At 38.4% G+C, this 20,058-nt stretch overlaps 1 protein-coding gene across 1 annotated transcript; it reads left to right on the plus strand.

The window, feature by feature from the left end:
• Positions 1-7,463: 7,463 nt before the first annotated feature.
• On the plus strand, positions 7,464-18,996 carry LOC101159750 (fibrous sheath CABYR-binding protein). The gene is made up of 13 exons (XM_011478815.3): positions 7,464-7,561; positions 7,647-7,712; positions 10,767-11,180; positions 13,363-13,410; positions 14,710-14,742; positions 14,831-15,142; positions 15,221-15,253; positions 15,382-15,441; positions 15,523-15,567; positions 16,163-16,249; positions 17,256-17,372; positions 17,492-17,584; positions 17,659-18,996. Exons 2-12 carry the CDS (start codon positions 7,668-7,670, stop codon positions 17,552-17,554), a joined length of 1,257 nt encoding a protein of 418 aa, XP_011477117.1. The 5' UTR covers positions 7,464-7,561; positions 7,647-7,667; the 3' UTR covers positions 17,555-17,584; positions 17,659-18,996.
• The last annotated feature ends 1,062 nt before the right edge of the window (positions 18,997-20,058 follow it).

The following is a 20,058-nucleotide window of genomic DNA, read 5'->3' on the forward strand; positions in this document are numbered from 1 at the left end:
GTTTGAAGGAATTTGTCATTTTGTAAAAGTATCATTTTTTTTCTTTCCCCTTTATATGGATTGAGAACTCAGAAAAATCAAAAAGTTAATCTTGATTTATTTGTCAAATGCTTACATTTAAAAGAAAAATGCTCAACTTTTATTCCTCATCCTAATTCTATAACGAAATGGAGCAGAAAACAAATACCAAAATGTGTGTTATCGAGTGAGATTGAGGGAAAAGAATGATGGATGGATGATGACACAAGAAATTAGATTTCATGTTGTTTTTGTGTTTGACAGATGAGAAAAAACATTTTATTCTGTCTTTACTCTTATTTAAATGTCATACTGTTATTGTATGTTTGAAACAATGAGCTGAGAAAATGATTTTTATTAAAAATCTAAAAGTTATGTGAGAGTTAAAGTAGCTGGTCTACCAAAACTCTCAACAAAACTGTCAATGGTCTTTGAAATTATATGAATATTCACATTTTTGTGTTTCAAAATTGTGTTTAGAAACAATTATTATATCATTCATATTGAAGTTCTATCATCTGATCTAGGATTTATATAATGAATAAAAGCTGAGACAGTTTTTGAGTTCCCTTGTTTGACCAATAAACCCCACAGCTACACGTTAACAATTGCAAATGTCCTGCTTTTGATATATTTAAGTTTACAAAAAAGAAACAAAACAGTTTAACAATAATTGTCATTATTGTTAAAAATGTGCTGATTTTGTGTTTTCTTTTGTAGCTGCATCAAAGAAAATCATTGCAATCATGTCTTTGTCCAATTCTAACATTTAAATTACATTTTTCTCCATAGCTGCATCTCTTGAGTCCACTCCAAACTTATGTTACCTTCTCTGACTTTAAATAATGCTTTACGGTCAGATATAAATCCCATTTCCATAATTTAATCCCCGACATTGTTCACTTGAGTTGAGGGTTTTGGGTTTTTGGATTTCAGTTTCTCTGTTATCATTTGATATTCTGGTCTTTTTTTTTTGTTTTCTTGCTTTCTCAGAAAATGTTTTTTTGTGCTAATGTTTTCTAGCAAGATTCTCAATATTTTTTTAAATTATTTTTTTTATTTTACTTTTCTTGGAGTTGCAGTTGAGGTTTAAGAACAAGAACTTTGTACTTCATGTTAAATCTGCAGTTGCATGCAATTCAGATTGGTTATAAAACTGTGAAGAGGCAAATGGAAGACAGTAAAATGACCGCGTGGATTTTGCTCTTTATTGTTCTAATCCCAGAAATGACGCATTCAGAGCCTAATCTCGCGTCCTATTTCAAACAGACTTCCGTGTTGAGATGTTGAAGAGCCTCCGGGGACGTTTGGTAAAAAGCAACGTTTTGTGGTTTCATACCTTTTCAATTTGGCTAAATGTGTATTTATAGTCAAAATAAACAGAAAAGTAAAAAACAAATCTAAATGTAATTGTTTATTTGAGTAGTTATGGTGTCTATTTGACTTAATTTAGCATGTTAGCAGGTCTTTCAGGGTCTTTGGTAGAGTTATAAACACCACACGCACAGGTGGTGGCACAGACCGATTTGTTATGAATATTCTTTCTTCAGCTTTGGAGACGATGGGCATATTTCCAACCACAAAGAGAACAGTGGTGCATATACTGCCCAAATGCTTCACTGCAGATAAAATACACTGATTCACTGGAGCCTAGTTGGCCTGACATAAAGATAAGTACACAGAGAAAATTTTTGATAGCAGGGTTGTTGGAAGTAGAATACATTTTCTTTCATATTTGATGCTATTTTTACATATTTTCATAGTTTTATCCTCTCCAGATATGACTCTGCAATGTTTTTGTTGGCTTTAGACACAAATTATGCTGTTTTATGCAAATCTAATGTTTACTTATTTCTATAGAACAGTCTAATTTTCAATATTTTTGCATAGATCCACCAAACTTTTGAGTAGTTGTCACATGGCACATATAAAAATATCTAAAGTTACTCGATTTATTTCATATTCAACTTTCTTTTCTTACGGAAACTCCATTCAAAAGTGTCACACTGCCTGTGACTGTAAAGTACGGTGGCCCTGAAATGCTCATCACAACAACAAATAATTTCAAAGATCACAATAACTAAAAAAGCAAAATAACTATTCAATAAAACAACATTACATTTTAGAAAACAGAACAAAATTCCAGAAACAAAAACATAAAAAACAAACAAAACAAAAAATTCTATAGTGTCCAAAGAAACTGGGGCCCCCTGTTGAAATCCAACCAGATCAGGGTTGGTTTCAGAACACGAGTTAAAAAAAGTCCTGGTGCATGTTAGACTCCGGCTGAATTACCTTTTGTCGCTGGTTCTGTTCTGGAGTAAGTCTGGTTTAAGGGATCTCATCTCATCTTTTTACAGATGACATTGTATTGTTAAATAAAGATATGGATAAATATTGCTAATATTAAATATCGTCTGTTTTAGGAATCAATGTGGCAGGCGATTAAAAGAAACAAAAAATGTAAGTTGCTTTACAAAGTAAGCAATATTAAAATATATTTAGCTATAAATCCAGCTATAAAAAGCATGTTGGCCCAAAAACTGTTTTCTGAGAAACCAAGTATAGAAAGAAACATGAAACGAACATAAAATGATAACCGGGGTCTTCAGTGTGCCCCTCTGTTCCCCTCTTTTCTTCTAAAAGTGTTACAAATAAGGAATGTTTAAAATCTCTGTTTTTCTTTGGTAAAATTTGAGGTAATATCTGTGTTAGTGAGGATAATTACTGATAAAAGGGTAATTCCAAAACTAGATTTATTTCAAGTTTGTTTCTTTCCTCTGAGTGTGTGTTCCTTCACACAACTGACAGCCAACAAAGGGTGTGACAGACAGACAGCATTCCTGCTCCTTGTGTGAGGAAGGATGATAACCCAGCTAAGGAGAAGCAAAATAGGGCTCTTTTTAAATACCTACTCTCTTGTGCTGTAGATTCTCCCATTTAAGCAGAAGGTTACGGTCATCACTTTTCTTTATTTGAAAATGCATTTCCTCAGTTATATATATATATATTTTTTTTCAGGTGTATTTTTGAGCTATTTTAAGACATTCTGATGACTATAAACTAGCAGTTATTTAAATTATTTGTTCAAAACGTTCATATTTGTTGAAAACTTCACCACTTTGCTCCTCTTTCCTCCTGTCCAACAACACAGCAATGCTGAGTTTTGACGCATCATTCAGACCAGTTGAAACTGAACCTTTTGGGACGGCGTTCAGACACGGAAACCACAAACTTTCCTCGCTCACAGCAGACGGACGAGATGAAGAAACTGCAAAGATCCAGGCTTTGCACGGTTTTGTGCCTCCAGGCCGAACTATTGACTGCAGCTTCTGTTTTGCTGTGATCGTGTTCATCTTGTTTATCATTAGTCATTAAAATAATGAGAACCAGGGTAGTCCCATCAAATAAAACTCCCGCAGCCATCGTTTGTTCAAGAAAAAACAAACTGCTTCCACTGCTCCCTTATGGGAATATTTGACGACTCGGCTGTACTTCACAGCTAAAAACAAACTATTCAATTCCAGAAGTTATTGATTTTACCCTTTTTAAGTTCCACGTTAGACACATATTTTACCAGCTGGATGATGGTAACTAACTTTATCACATACTACCCCCCTGTGGCCGACTTGACCAATAACAGTTTGAAGCTTTTCTGGCACCAGTGGCTGAGACTCATGACAAACTGTGACACCTTTGGAGTGTGTCTACTTGGTATTGGAGACCAACAGGCCTCCACACAGTGCTCCCACTCCCCAAATACACCCGTACACCCCGTTAACACACTTTTTAGTTCACACATGCTTAGCTTTAACACATGGGACACACTGGAGAACCCAAGATCCATTTTATTCTGTGCTTTTAAATTTAACGTGACGATATATTTATGTCTGTTCCTTTTGGTTAGCAGCAATTAACAACAGCCGATAATAATAATAATAATGAAAATAAAAATGTAAAAATAAAGTTCTTCAGGGTTGAAGTAACAGACAATTGTCTAACTGAGATTACATGTTTGGTTTATTTATTTGAGACTATAGAGTAAAAGGCACTTAATGTTGTTCAAATGTTTACTTTTGTCATGAACAAAATATTCAGGAGGTTGATACTTTTCCAGTTGTCTCAGGATATTACCGGTTTATTTACTTTAAAATAAAATAAAACACACTTTATAATCCATCATTTACTTGTGTCACAAAGATCATTTTTATTCAATTCATCATTCATTTGTTCATCTTATTTTGTTTATTCCCTTTTTTTGGGGTCATGGGGCTGCTGGAGCCTATCCCAGCCACCTGTGGGCGAAGGCAGGGGGCACCATGGACAGGTCGCCAATCTGTCGCAGGGTTAATTCAATGCAATTTTATTTATATAGCCAAATATTACATCAATAGTCGTGTCAATGGGCTTCAAACTGTTAATTGTATAATGATGTAAGAAACCTTCTGCTGTCTGATGACATCTAAGAAACATTGAAGGTTTTACACAAGTACATGTCTGTTTCACTCATTTCTGCTGCTGATGAGATCCAACTTTGGACGAACTTTATTTATACAGTAACTCAAAAAGTCACTTATTCTTGTAACTAGTTACTATTATTAGAGAGTAATTCAGTTCCTCACTTAATTACCTTTTGGAGTAAGTAGCGAGTAACTATAACTAGTTACTTTTTAAAGACTGCTCGTTGCAGAAGCAGTTTGGTGGCCATAGGACCTCTGTTCTGCACCTGAACTCTCCAGATGGAGTCAACAGCTGGTAAGATGATGGTTGTGTCCCCGAGGCATTGGCTCCTCAGACCTGGTTGCCTTCTCTCCTCACACTGAGAGACTGGAGATTTCTAGTCATGCAATGATCCTGGGTTCAGGTTACATCTGAACTGGGGAGGTGTTCATATTCCGGTGGGGCTGGTTCTGTTCCTCACCTTCATGTCATGGACTAATCTGAATTTTTTTCATTGTTGGCTTGGTGTTTGGACGGTTCTGGCTCAGGTCTGAACCTTCGGTCCCCTCCAGCCTTAATTCTGGGTGACTGGCGTTTGGTTATCCAGGGGGGGTTTGTATCAAGTTCAGGGGGGGCTTGATGGGGCCTTGATGAGTCCAGGGTCTCTTCTCTTTCAATTTTCTGAATCATTTTTGTGCTTTTTGCAAAAACACACTCATCTGAGCACAGGTACGGAATCATCCTCAAAGAAGACATTGATTGGCGGGTATGATTCGCATTTTACATGTTTTTGCATGATATGTATGCATGGGTTTCTATGGACATGGAAATGACTATGGAGTTAGTTTTTTTTTCATTTGTGTTTGTTGAATTTGTGTCTTTGTGCACAAAAATCCGCTCTTGGGTAAATATTTGCACGATAGTCATACATTTTAAGCAATGTCTGTTGCTTATTGCATTGTTTCCCTTTTGTTCCCCCAATCATTTGTTTGTTTTTATGTCTTTCTGTGACCTCTTTCCCCCTTTTTATTTCATGTACCCACTTTCCTTCCTTCTACCTGGTTAAAAAACTCAAATGGAATATGCAATAAAATAGAGTTTTTTCTCAAATAAAAAAGAAGCTCATAAAAAAAATAGAGTTTTAAGAATAAAATATGTCCAACACAAAAGGCGGTTTGTCTGTTATCTCAGCAGCTGGACAAGACAACTAATAAACAAACAAACAATAAATAAACGACAAAGAATACCAGTAGACAAAATGTGGCACAGTGAAAAAAATCATCTCAGGGATATGAGGGAGAAAGAAAAAATAGCAAACACTGAAATCTTTAGACCATGTTAGAAATAAGTTAAATATTAGCAAAATATCAACAACAAAAGGAAATACTGACCACAGGTCTCCTTTAAAAGTAACAAAAAACAAATCTTTGATTTTTTTGGAGACTCCTGATCTGTCAAAAACAGTAAGAATATTCTGTCACTGTGTAAAGATGTTGAGTAAATGTGTGATCCAAAAAATCTGCTATTCCCCCTCAGAATTTAGTGCAAGCATCATCTTTGTCTTCAGATTAAGTATTTTATGCAAAAGCCTTTGGGGATTCACTTCCAAACATAGAACAGTATCCTGAATGAATTATTTACCCGCTGCAGTAACCGTCCTGGACTCGACATTTTTGTTAGCTCTTCTGATGCATGCACAGCCGATCTTCCAGCAGGGTTACCCCACTTTCACTGCCTCGGTCAGTCAGGCTCTGTGGGCTGCTTCCTGCTGGGTTTACAGAGGATTTTCTTTTTCTGTTTTCCCTTCTTGAGATCTTCTTCTAGTTACTCCCCTGCTCCATCAGTTGGAAATTGCAGCTCCACAGCGTTTAGGCTGACAAACCTGCTGAACCAGAGAAAAATACTTTGTTTTTGGCTCATTTACATTTTTGGCTCACAGCAGCTACATGTAAAGTTTGGGACTTTTCTGATCAAACTGCAAACCTGCAGAAAGCCACAGTTTTTCCTCTTTCACTAGTAGACCTACAAAACAAAACAAAAGCAGCACGGACCGGAGCTAAATTGACTAGTTTTACGAGCAAAAACTAAATGTATTATTGTTAATTAAAGAAAAATAAACTAACATATAAAAAACTGAAATACATAGCTTAACCTTTTTTAAGAAATGACAAAATAACACCACATTAATCTAAATTTTAAGAGTCTACTAACCACAGCAATGACAAAAAGTTGAGTTCTAATAACTTAAACCAGGTGTGGCAGTTCAGAGTAAGGCTGCAAATATTCATTTTAATGATTCATATCATAATTTGTGGTTGTCTGTCATTCATTCATAGTTGATATTGGTTCGTTTGAACAATCCCATTCGATCCAATTCACTGATCTAAAATCGAACTTGGACAAATTTAACCAGAGTTTCAACCGTTGTGCCTCAATCCAAAGGTATTTTCCAACATTGATTATCAATTTATCTCATTTTGAAACAGTCTTTTAATGGTTTAAGTCCTTTTGAGTCTTTTTGATGTACAACTTGCCTCAGACAGATCAAGCTGGTTGGATTGTAGGAAAAGACATCGATACATTGATTGAAGTTAAGAGTGATCAGTCACTTTCCAACTGCCTTAAAATGGATAAAACTGGATTAAAGATGAGCAAAACAAATAAAAACCCAAATATAGAGGAAAACTACTTTAAATTTTGTAAAAGATTGTGCAAAATTTGTAGTTTAAACCCCAAATTAATCTCAAGGATTGAAAATAAATTGACCAGATTCTGTATTAAAATATTTTACGCATTCTGTGCGTAGGGCGTCCAGCGTGGACGCATGTGCACACTTTCTGTATGCGCCACATTCGAATCAATGCCTGGTTTTATTTGGAATCGAGCTGCCTGAAAAGCATTGTCTTTTCTGAACAATCGTCCCTCTTTAGTCTCAATGTTAAAGTCCCAGCTGCAGCTTTGATGGAGCGCTTGCGTAACTTCTGTGCCCGCTGGGTGTTGCTGGACGCTGACCCACCCTGCCAACAGAGATGCGTCCTCCCTCTTCTGTCACTCTCCACGCCCCCATCTTCCACCCCAGGCCTGCAATAGGTTCGCTCCCAAGGTAAGAAAAAGCCAGGAGACTTTATAAACATCCTCCTTGCCCGCTCTGTCCTTGCTGCCAGGTTTCACTCCTGTATTCTGTCGAGGTCCTAACAGCGCGCACCGAAATGCCCAGCAAGAGGAAGAAGAACAAGCGCCGCATGAGGAGGGTGGTGAGTTCCCAGGGGTTCTTTTTGCGTATTTCTTTTAGGAGTTTGCATATAAATAATGTTTTTTTAAGTCTAAATTCATTTTTTAAATAAAATATAAGTATTGAGTTTGGGGAGAAAATCCTGAATCGATTTTAAAAAGTAATTGAACAGACAAATACAAAAGTGGTCGAACGCGCAAACCTTTAGCAGGGAAAACGTCCAAAGATGCTCCACTCGCGCAAATCTGACGTCTTCCAGTCCACATTCTGAATGTTTGATTAGTGAGAACATTTTCAGCCCTGGCATTCAAACTTTAGGTTAAAATCTGTCATTTTTCACAATTTCTGAAATGAAGAACTCTTTGTGGGGTGATAGATAAAAAGCTCAATGCTGCAGCTTAAAAAACAACTTTTTTAAAAGAGGGACTTTTTACTTTTGAACATTCAGTGCCCAAAAAAAAAAAAAAAATGAGGGGAGGGGTGTACAGTAGTGGAGAGGGAAGGAGATTATAATGAGGGAGTAAGTTATTCAAAACCTGTTTTCTTGAAGGTTAAAGGTTACTCTATATCTCAAATCTGTTTTTATTTCTTTGTGGATCCCCTTTTCTGTATTTGTTATACACATTTGTGCACACAAACACACACTTGCACAATACCCTTTTCCCTGAGCTTCAACTTGGTCCCTCAACTGTATTTGGTCATCCATTGACTTGTCTTGAAAGAGTAAAATCTGCTCAGCGTCTCCTGTGAGCGTTGGTGCCACTCGGACAAGTTTGGCCTCTGAGGTCATTTGCAGTTTTGTGTTATCACCAGTTTCACCACAGATACCAAAGACCTGCAAGACGAAGCTGAGCGCTCCTCCATGGCTGCACAGATTTACCTGCTTTAAATGATGCAGCCGCCAGGTTTACGTCAGGCTTTGAATGGACTCCGGCGTGGTAGGGGTTGTTTTGACAGCAGTGTGCAGGACAGACATTCACGTATGCTCCTGCTTTTTGGACCAGAGCCTTGGTTTAGCTGTGCCTCGCAGGCTGTGGTCCGAACAAAAGCACTTTGGAGGGGGAGTGATTGTAACCTGATTATAACATTATTATGCAGTGATTAGGCCTCTTGTCTGCACAGCGGGGCGCCCAGCAGTGCTGCTGACTCGCACGGTTTCTGTTCCCGCTTCACCAGACCTGTCAGGATCGCTCTGATTCAACTAATTAGCTCCCATTATCTAACTAGATACGCTGGGCACACTCCCAGTTGCCCCCTCCCTGCATAGGTCTGCTCTGCTTAAACCACCATTTAGTCCTGAGGTGGTGGGGGGGTGGGGGGTGGGTGTCCAGAGCTGAAAAACATGCTGGACCTGGTTGGGATGGCATGCATGGTATTTCTGCACAGCAGTGTGCTAGAACAACCCCTCACTGCATCAGAAAGTCCTCCATGACGTTTGTACAATATTTTGCCTTAGATATACGCATAAGACTCACCATCAACCTCACTTTTGACCAAAATAAGTATACACCATGAAAAAAAGGATTTGATTTGTTTGTAAAAATGTTTGAAGATGAATCAAATAAATGGAAGCCATGTGTGGATATGATGTAAAGCTGACAAAACTGTTTGTACCATGCTCCTGTGCCTTTTTTCTGATGATGGAGAACATGGTGTAGCGACTGACGCTAAACTGTGTTAATCTGTTCTGTGTTGCTATCGTCAGTTAGCGCTAAGTGATTCTGTCATGTTCTGTGTTTTCATTGGTGCTCCAGTCAGTTAGATGAATATGATTGGAAGAGTGTGGGTGGAGGCGGAAAAGCAAGTAGTCGTGGAGTGTCGTGAGAGCGACCCGAATGAGGAGACGGCGTCAGGTCAAGTCTTCCGTTTTATGCTGTGTTTGGCGTGATTGCAGCTAAGGCTGCACGATACGAGGAAAACTGGCAATATGCGATATTAGTGATTAATATTGCGATAACGATATTATTTGCGGTAAATAAACAAATAGCAAAACAACCAAAACATCATACCGTTTCAAAATTTATACTCCAAATGACCCTCGTCGACATAGGAGGCGAACATCTAACATAATAGGGCTCCATCTGATTGGTCAACAACGTGAAGGAGTCCATCTGATTGGTCAAATGCATAAAGGGAATTATTTGATTCTTTAAATACTTCGAGCTGAAATAAGATTGTTTTAGCACATTTAAGGTAACCATTTATTGTGTGTGAATGTGTGTGTGACTGGGTGAATTGGTCTGTGACTGTAAAGCGCTTTGGGCCTTGTAGGTAGAAAAGCGCTATATACGTATACGCCATTTTACCTTTTTTTTATTGCAATTTTCGTTGTCTTTTGCGATATGCATATTGCAGCGCTTAATATCGCGATAACAATAAATTTGCGGTATATTGTGCAGGCCTGGTTGCAGCTAATTGCGACCATTTAAACTACATTATAGTGTCACATTTGGAAAACGTCCGTCTCCAACTTTTCATTACATGCAGCAGGAAGTTACAATGTATTATAAAAATTAAGCTAAAAATTGCATTTCTGAGTATTTTTTATTTATTTAAAATTTTATGAATGATGAGCAGATGAAAAAGTGGTATTTGAAAAAGAGATCATTTGGGATGTCGAAATTATGCTGAGCGGGCAACAACTTCCCTGCTCTGCTCCATTCTGATGCATCCACCTGCAGACAAATAGATCCTTGAACGTCTTTGTTTCCCTCATCCGAGCTAGAATCTGGATCCAAACTGTACGGCTGGATAGTTCCAAAACTGCTCACCGTTTTAGTTGCACTGGTAATGTTAGGATGGGGGTGTGAGGGTCTGTAACTTAGCTTGAGAGCATGTAAACAGATGGATGACGGGAAGAGGGGCAGGCTTACTCTGCACAAATAGTCCCACCCACAATTTAGATTCGAATTTCTTATGAACTTTTGTCGCTTTGCAGAAACTAGGTCCTGAAAAACAACACGTTTTTATGTTTTATTTTGGCTAAAAACGACATAATCATAATTAAAAGACCACTGAAAATAGATCAAAAGATGATCGGAGTGGGACTTTAATGTTATTTTTCTCTTTGCAGCAGGTTCAAAGGAGGGTGCTTGAGGAGCAGCATGCAGCTAACCTACCAGTCAAATCCAGCACAGGGATGGTTGGTGCAGCACCTCCTGCAGCCGCCCCCAAGAAAGCGGCTAAAACTGCTGCACCAGCTCCAGAAAAGATCTCACCAGTCATTCCTATTACTGCCCCCACCAAACTGGAGCCAAAACCTGTTGAGAAAGAACCTGTAGTAGAGCTTCTTTCAGAAAACATTCATGCACCAGATGCTGACGTTGGGTTGGTGGAACAGATCTCTGCTGAGGCTGAGGATCATTTAGATGTTAAGCCCGAAGCCCCAACATTTGCACCTGAAACTCTACCAGAGGAGCCATCTGCCGATGAGACCGATGCGGTTCACAAGGCTGAAGTCGCTGTTTTGGAGACGGAACCAGCAACTGAGGTACAGAGAAGTTTGGTTTACCCCAAAATTTAACAAATTCAACGTAATATTATTTTATTTGGTGGACTTTTATTCTGAAGCGTATTTTGTTTCAAAGTAAAAACCAGTTTTCAACGTAAGTTGAAAGTAGATGGAATTTTCATACTAAAGTTATGAATTATTCAAAAATAAAATTGTTGCTCAGAACAATGTTTCTTCTATTTCTCAGAAGCGTGAAAACAGACCAAATGAAGGTTTTTGGCATATCACACTTTCTCCAACTGGCTGTTATCCTCCTGGTCTGACATCATTTCAGATTTTGAGGATAGATTTAAGTTTGAACTTTAACACTCTACAACTTTGCTGCCATCATTTTGTTACATTCCCCCTGGGTTTCTGTGTAGTCTCAATCTGTCTGTCAAATCTGACAAATGGCCTCCATCCTTCCCTGCCAACCGTTCCTTATCGCCCTCTTTAGTCTCCTAAAAGCACGTGCCGTCCGTTAATCAGCATTTCAGACACACAGAAGGGGAAAGTATTGCATTATTTCATACTGTCAGTCAACGTTTTATATGTTTTTGAACTGAAGTTCAGTCTTAGAAATCTTCAGAGTTTCATTGGCCTACAGTTTGTTAAAAGTACGATCCTAAAGTCCTGCATGTTTCTAAATGATTACATCTATATTTCAGTTTGGGGCACACGCTTACATTTAAAGTTTTACCTTCCAATTCAATGTGGACTGTTTTACAGAGTTAGGATTTTTGTATCTCTGCACAACATTTAAACTGTATTTTTTTTTAAAAAGAAATCGTTCCTTTTCCTATAATTTAACAATTCCAAGCAAGGAAAAGTCTGATTTAAAATTTCAGATTTATAATTCTCCCAGCATTTTTAATACATTTTTTACTTCAGGAGCTTGTTTTTTTAGTCACAGTTCCAATATTTTCTTTTTTTTTAAATTCTGAATTTAGTTGAAAATTGCTTTGGAGAAAAAAACAATGTAATGTAATTTATTTTTTAAAATCATATATTTCTTTTTGAAATTACCGTTAGTGTAAAATTTCGGATCCTTTGGTAGCTGCATGTACCATGAACAGTACACAGTGTTCAGTTGCCTGAATAAATGGGGCGGGGGGGATACACACCCCCTTTAGCCACACTTGTGCTTGCGTGTTTTTACAAGAGTAAAGCTCACTTTCTCCCTCCTTCCTCCAGTCCTTTCTCCTCCACACAGCATCCATGTTTCCTTCAAAGTTTTTAAAGTGACTTTAATCTCCGGCGCTCTGGTCGTTGCTCCTTCGTCCTCCGTGCAGAATTCCTCTGATTCTGTTCAACGTTTGTCCCGTTCCCGAGCAGCGGGATCTTGCATTTGCCCCACATGTAAGAATAACTCCAACTCCAGAGGCTTAATAATTTATTGTCCAACGATGAGGGTCTACAATATTTATGTGCTGCTCTCTCTGATTGCTGCTATGGCTCGGTGCACTTAGCCACACAGCGGGCGCCGCCCCACTGGCCATTTCAGCTTCTGCCATCAGCAAATCAATAAAGTAAATCAAAAACAGAAAGCCTTACATTCTGTCAGTATCTGCAGATGTTTAAGGAATTGTAGAAAATATGAACAGCTCAGATTAGTAGATATTTTGAGAGAGTTAAGGGCAAAAACGTGAGCGTTTGTGGCGTTTTGTGCAGAAAGGACTTGAGCGTACAGAAATATGAGGGTGGAGGAATTTGTCTATGGTTCAGTTGCTTGTCGTTCTCGTCCTCCTTCCCCCCTCTGCAGTTTTGCTTCCCTCACAGCACGGTCCAGGGGGAAAAGTTGCTTTTATAGCCACCAAACTCATGATCAAATGTTGGCACGCTCTTTCACGTCTGCCTCAGAAAATGCGCTAAAACTCTCTTCGGTTCCTGGGTTTAACGTGTTCGATTTCTGGAGGTCATTGCTTGGCTGGCAAACCGCCGTCCGTGTAAGGGCTTGTTTAGCTCTGGGCACATTTTTTTAGGAGTCCTGAGCTCCTCCAGGAGCTCTGTGGAGCATGAGGCCCCTGTGTTGAACAGCAGCATTTCCTTGTAAATGTGCCCAGAGTGGCTTTTTAACGACTTTCCAAAACACAATACTCTAGTTTGTTTTATCAAATGTGTGTACTTTTAAACGTTTTTGCTGAAATGAGAATAAGCTCCTCAACCTTCTGTTTTATCTTAGGTGGCACCCCCAGCTGAGGACCCAGTGGGGGCCCCTGTAGACCTCGAGGTAAACCTGGATTGTTGGTGTGCGCAGACACCACGAAAGATTTTCAGCTTCACGTGTCTCTATGCCGTAGGCAGATCAGACAGGTGGAAGTGAGCATGAGCGGAGAAAAACACAAGCCGACTCGTCCAATATTGAGGCCAGCCTTGACTTCTGAAGTTTAAAAGCCTTCAGGAGGTGCGCTGTTCTGCAGAACAACATTTCTTCTGTCAAGAGGGATTGGCCAGGGTTTATGAGAAAGTTAGGGTTTAAGGAACCACAAAGTAAAGTCATAATTTTAGCAGAATAAAAAACTCCAAACAAACGGGTTTTTATGAAGTCCTGAGTTTTATCCTTACTCCTGGTCTGCCTCACACCTAAACAGTTGCAGCATCTGAACAAAAAACAGTTCCTTCAACAGAGAAGTGTCAGGTTAAACTTCACATCGCTTTGCACACTCCCTCAGGTGCTTTGGGCTCAAAATATTTAAATGACAACCCTGGTCTCCTGCTAAGGCGGATCTGAACTCTCACTCCTTGAATCTGTGTGGCGTTCAGTCCGTCAGGCTTTGGTTCAGCGTGAGCGCCGTACGTTTGTCAGCTAAAACCAGTAATCGGTTAACACGTCTCTGACAGGAATGGGTTAACACCCTGTCCAAAAACTGTTCAAAACCGCCCTTTATGCTGAAAGAGACAACCAAAACTGCCTCCTAGGTTCCATGGAACTTTGAAAATGGTGTCAGAACACAAATAGTACAGAAAAACGCAAATGTTTAAGTTGTTTTACTAAAATTGAAATAGCAGACACCCTGATGAAGACAGGCAAACTCCACAGAGTATCTGAGCAGCAGTGAGATTGTTCTTTACTCTTATCAGGACGAGCCAACCACATTTTCTAAAATGACTTCATTCACACTTTAAAGACCCATTCTAATTATTTAAAATAAAAATCTGTTTTTGGAGTTTTATTAACATGTTCTTGTGGCATTTTTCTGGTTTTGGCGTTTCTGGGTATTTTATTTTATTCAAATCGTTGTGAATCAGAGGCAGATGAAAAAATGCCATTTGAAAAACAATCGTATTTGTGACGTAAAAAATACGCTGAACGGGCCACAAGCTTCCTGCTCAGAGCTCACAGCAACGGGGAGGGGAAAGGGGGGTGGGGTGTTTTAATTTTTGGCTGAAAATGGCATAATGTAAAAAGCACAGAGACCATTTTTATAATAGATCAACAGATATTGGAGTTAGTTTTTAATGAATTAACTGTAACTCACCTATAGAAGTTTTTTTTTTAATTTACATTGTGATGTTTGGCTGTCTGTAGATTCAGCCAGAAGAAACAGCAGAGTCAGAACCGGTAATTATGATGATGATTATTAATTTTTTCTGTACTGAGGAACCATTTAATCGTTTTCACCTTTGATAAATGTTCTTTGCACGTGCAGACGCATCCCGTCTTTGAGCCGGAGACTGAGGTGAAGGCAGAGAGCCAGCCTGAGGAAGACTCCGCTGCCAGTGTGGAAGATGTCAGCGCACCTGTGCAGGAAGCCGCTGCAGAACCAGTGGCGCAGGAACTTCATAGCAACCATGTAGAACCTGTTGCAGACGACTTGGTTTCAAAACCCACTGTTGGATCTGAGGCAGAGGCTGCTGCAGAGATTTCAGATCAAGACGTTGACCTAGTCGCTCCCAATGAGCAGGAAGAGCAGGAAGAGCATGCGGCTGCAATTCCTGCTGCACCGCTTTCAGCTGCAGAAGTGAGGCCTGAGATTAAATTCTTCTGTTTTTTCTTTTAAAAACCTAAACTTTACGATGTTTTTTTTTGTTTGCTTTAGGATTCTCTTGTTGAGATTGAGGAGATCCCAGTGGTGAGAACCTATTAGTTTATGTTTTAATCAATACTTATGTTTAAATATAGCGATGATTATTGCGACTACTAAAAATAACACATTTAATTGACTTATTTGCTATATTTGTTCTGACCTTTTGTCATCAGGTTTCAGACAAAACCTCTGAGGCAGAAGAAGCTGAAGCTCCTGTAAACAAGAACGAGAAGGTAAAAATATTAAAATCTGATTTAAATGTCTGCTTTAGGTTGAAGAATCTCCACTTCTTTGTAACAAGTTCTTTTGCTTAGGCTGCAGATGGGTTACTGACAGTAGAGAGTTCTGCTTTCCAGCAGGTGAGAAACATTTATTCATGATTCAGCTCTGATTCAAATGTAGAATGTACTTTGAGTATTAGTATGTGTCAATTTACTGCACTTATAGAACGATCTTGTTTGTTTAGAAAAATAAATGAATAAATAAATTATAAATTAAATTAAACTTTTAGCACTTTTTTACTGCATTCCCTCGGAAAAATGAGGGCTGCAGTTCCCTCTGTTGCCACTAGAAGACACTTTGAGTTCATTTAAACTAATAAAATGAATGTTCTTTTTGTTGCTGCTTATGAATTTGATTGCAGGAGTGATGTGAAGTCCAAATTTTACAATACTATTAAAATTTTACTATATTAAAAAATTTTACTATATTAAAGTAGGTTGTTCTGCTGATACATTTGTCCCGTTTATTCATTTGTCAGATGTCTCTTTGTCGTGAAATCACTTAAACCCAACGACGAAGCAAATTGGAAAAAACAAAGTAGTTGATCTCTGACCTGCAGAAACAACCAAAACAACAAAATAAATGATCTTCATGGCTGACTGAAATATGAAAGTAAATATATTTAAAATTCGTCTTTAGATCTGTTTTCTGAAAAGCAGTTCTTTGTTTCAGGAAACTCTGATGGACGGCGACTCGATGCCCGCTCAGACACAGTCAGTGGTCCGGCCTGATCCGGATCCTGCAGGGGAGGCGCCTCATGTAAGCTGTGTTGTCAAAAATCCTCCTTTATTTGATCTAACAGTTGCAGTTTGAATTAAAACTTTATTCATATTCAATCACCTGAATCAGATTTTAGGAAGATTTTCCTCAAATGAACAAAAACACAAGATATTCCCTGAAAAAAAATGAATTGAAAAAGATACAATAATAATTCTACATGGTCAACACTCATTGATGTTAAAATGAACTGATTTGATTTCAAAGAAAAGCAGAGCTAATATTCCAAATATCTCTACTTTTAAAAGAAGCATTTTAGTGTTTAAGAAAAGATCATTCTTTGTAGAATTAATGCAGCATCAAATTCTTCTTTCTAATTTTTTTTAACAATAAACACAAAACAATAAACTTATGTGCCAAATATTTATAGTTCTGATTTTAAGTCTACATTGTAATTTGTGTTTATTTTATATAATTTTTAAAAGTTTAACCCTGAACCAGCTTATAAAAATATTACAAGAGAATATCTTGAATCTACTGTTTAAGGCATTAAGGTATTTCTCAGTTCTAGTAATATAATAGCTTTTTCTTGCCCGTGACAGTTATGCTTTCAGTGAGTAAACATGACAGTAAGGCCATCTGTGTAAAGCTGGGTTAGTCTTTCATAACAAAATTAAAAGTGTTTAGATTGATCCAAAATCCAGGCTTCAGATTTAATCTTTTGTTGAGATTATAAAGAAAATTAAAAACCAGATTTTACTCTGAAAACATCAAGCAGACTGAGCCAAACTTTGACGATAACTGAGGCTGATGAGGCGGAACAGAAAACTGGTTGGTTAACTCTTCAGGTGAGGCTTAGATGCAGCCGTTAGGTGTGGTTAGTTTTTTTTACACACAGCTGGGTTTGAACTCTTCATCTGTTTGGGGATTTACCGAGAAACTGAAATAGACCGAATTAATATTGTTTCTCCTCTCCTGAGAAAATCGTTGATCCTCTACATTTGGGTCTGAACCTACGTCCTCCTCCTCCTCCTCCTCTTCATCATAGGATTCAGCTGCTGAGCAGACATATGCGTCTGTGCTGTCGGACAATCCTAAAGCCGAAAGCTGTGACCTGCCGTGTCAGATGCAGCTCCCCGTGGAGTCTGTGCCGCTCAGTGCAGAGGTGAACGCCTCCTTTTAACGCTTCAGAGATGCAGGAGCATAAACAAGCATAAACAAGAAGATGAACAACATTTTGGAGTTTCTGGGTTCCTCTGATCAAATCTTTTGGTCGCTGTTTAGGAGATCTCAGTGGAAACGGCTCTGAATGGACACATTGTTCCAGAAGTTTCTATTGAGGGCTAGAGCAATAACCCAGAGGACCTTTTTTTCTGCGTGAGTTTCCACTCCTCACATGTAGCTTCAGTGGAGTGGCTCATTTTAACCTCTCTGTCTTGCGTCCCTTTCAGGTTCCTCTCTGGCCGTTCGGAGGCTTTACGAGGAGTCAGCCGGCCGGCCTTTTTCAATTTTTTAAGGCTTAGGACAGAGCAGCCAGGAAATCGAAGGACCATCCACACTTTGAAGTGCCTTTCCTGTCCTGCATTCTGTGAAAACAGCAAACCAGATGTTGAGAGGTAGAAAGAGGGAAAAAGAGACTATTAGAAACAGACATTTATGGATTACATTTCTTTCTTTTTTAATCTGTGCTTTCCCCAAATCAAATTTTATCCATGTCAGCAGTTGAAGCATTTGTGGATAGTTTTTATTGTGTTGCATCTACACTTCATCCTCTTAAAGTCCCACTCCGATTATCTTTTGATTTATTATCAAAGCGTTCCCGGTGGACTTTAAATTATGATCATGATGTTTTTAGCCAAAATAAAAATAAAAAACTGTCGTTTTATGTGACAAAGTTTCTGTGGAGCAGCAGTAAATAAATTGCCTCTGAGTTGTACGTGGAACTGCTGGAGCAACCCTTCCCCTCGCCATTCCTGAAAAATCTCTGTGGACATGCTCTCCTGCTAGCTTACAGCCCATCACACTCCCAACCTAACATTACAGGTGCAACAAAAATGGCGAGGAATATCATAGCTATCCAGACGTACAGTTTAGATCCAGATTCCAGCTCGGATGAGGGAAACAAAGACGTTTATGGATCTATTTGTCTGCAGGTGGATGCATCAGAATGGAGCGGAGCAGGGAGCTTGTGGCCCCGCCCAGCGTGTTTTCTCCTATGTCACAAATAGATCTGTCTCGAATTACATTTTTATTTTTGTCTGCTTGTAATTTACAACGATTTCAATAAAGAAATGCTCAGTTTATTGCAATTTTGAGCCTTATTTTCTAAAGTTATATCCTCCATGATCAGAAAAATGCCACAAGAACATGTCAGAAAATCCAAAATGTGATTTTTTTTTTTTTTTTATCGGAGTGGGCCTTTAACGCATGTGAGGAACCGTAAGATCCATGACTGGGTTTGTGTTCTTGTAGAAGAGAGAAAAACTGTCTGTTTTTTACGATGTGTCTCAGACTCACTGACCAGTCCGTTTTTCCCCCACAAACTTCCCTTATGTCGTCCCTCGTTCTGTCCTCCAACGTGAGGCTAAAACCGCCAGTTCCAACAGCTCAAAAGATGTTTCTGTTTTCCACTTTCTCCTCCTGTAAGTCACTTTTTGTAAAAACACATGTTGACTGATGTGCGACAGCTTTGTGCTGTTGAGGGTGTGAGATAAGTGCTGCTGATGGGCTGCTCTGACTTTTGAAATAAAGCTGTAACTCGTCACAATAAAGGTCTTTTACTCTCTTAATTTTATTTTAAGTGTGGCACAAGTCTGGAGACACGGAAAAAAACTTTAACATTATTATCTAGGCGTAATATTTATAGAAATTATATTTTAAAAAGTTAAAATATTCCAGGTTAAAGTTTTATTTTTTGACTGAAATCATATTTATTTAAAACTGTTATAGCAAGTCCAGGAAAATATCTGTTGCACAAACTAATTGATTTAATCTGAGTCTGAGGACTCAATCAGACCTGGGTCAGTTCACTAAAAAAAACTCTAGGTGGCTCCACTTAGCCTGTAGAAGAAATAAAAGTAAAACTTTATTTTATCTCTTTTTTGGATAGATTTAAAAAGCAATGACAGCTGTACTGCTGTGTAAAAGCAAAATTGGAACTTAAATTGACTCACAAACAGGTTTTTTAGCTGACCTGACACCTCAGGTATGGACTTTGTGGGCGTGTCCCACCCTTCTGTTCATTTTGGTAAAGAAGATCAGCTTTGGCAAAGATCAGGGAGCTGGGTGACGTCCGTCGTTTTCACAAACATTATCTTTCAGTCTCCTTTGGTTTTGGCCTCATCATAAATCAGGAGGCCAATCTCACCAATGAGAGAAATCAGTAGATGTGAAGAAAAGATTAAACTTTCAGAAAGAAAAAGCTGAATGAATGAAATCAAAGTGCTTGAAGGACTTGCAACTATGGAGGGAAAAGGAAAAACCATCAAAATCCATGAAATAAGAAATTTTTTTTCTAAATAAATGTCAAAAGTATGATTTCTTCTTTGTTTAAAATGAACGATTAATTTATTCGTTAATAATAAATGCAATTTTTATAAAGATATTTCAATTGCACAAACAATTTACAATCGTTTATTATGAAAATAAAATTGAATAAACAAGCCAGGAATTAATTTAATTTTTTTCACATTTATGTATCATCAAATAGCTGCATTACTTTTTTTTAAAAGACAAACCTCACAACATTTTGTCAAAAGTTTGGCTCCTAACGCTGTTAGGCCTCACCGTAGTGTCAGACGTTGGATTTTATTTTGGTAAAACCACTGGTCACTTCCACCCTACTTCTGCCA

Source organism: Oryzias latipes, chromosome 9 (assembly GCF_002234675.1).
Source record: "Oryzias latipes chromosome 9, ASM223467v1".
Taxonomy (NCBI): Eukaryota; Metazoa; Chordata; class Actinopteri; order Beloniformes; family Adrianichthyidae; genus Oryzias; species Oryzias latipes.

What these genes read in the sequence shown, in the direction of transcription:
- LOC101159750 (XM_011478815.3), top strand. Translation starts at nt 7,668, where the DNA reads ATGCCCAGCAAGAGGAAGAAGAACAAGCGCCGCATGAGGAGGGTG. An exon ending in AGACGGAACCAGCAACTGAG is followed by an intron (nt 11,181 to 13,362) that starts GTACAGAGAAGT and finishes GTTTTATCTTAG; the next exon opens with GTGGCACCCCCAGCTGAGGA. An exon ending in CTGTAAACAAGAACGAGAAG is followed by an intron (nt 15,442 to 15,522) that starts GTAAAAATATTA and finishes TCTTTTGCTTAG; the next exon opens with GCTGCAGATGGGTTACTGAC.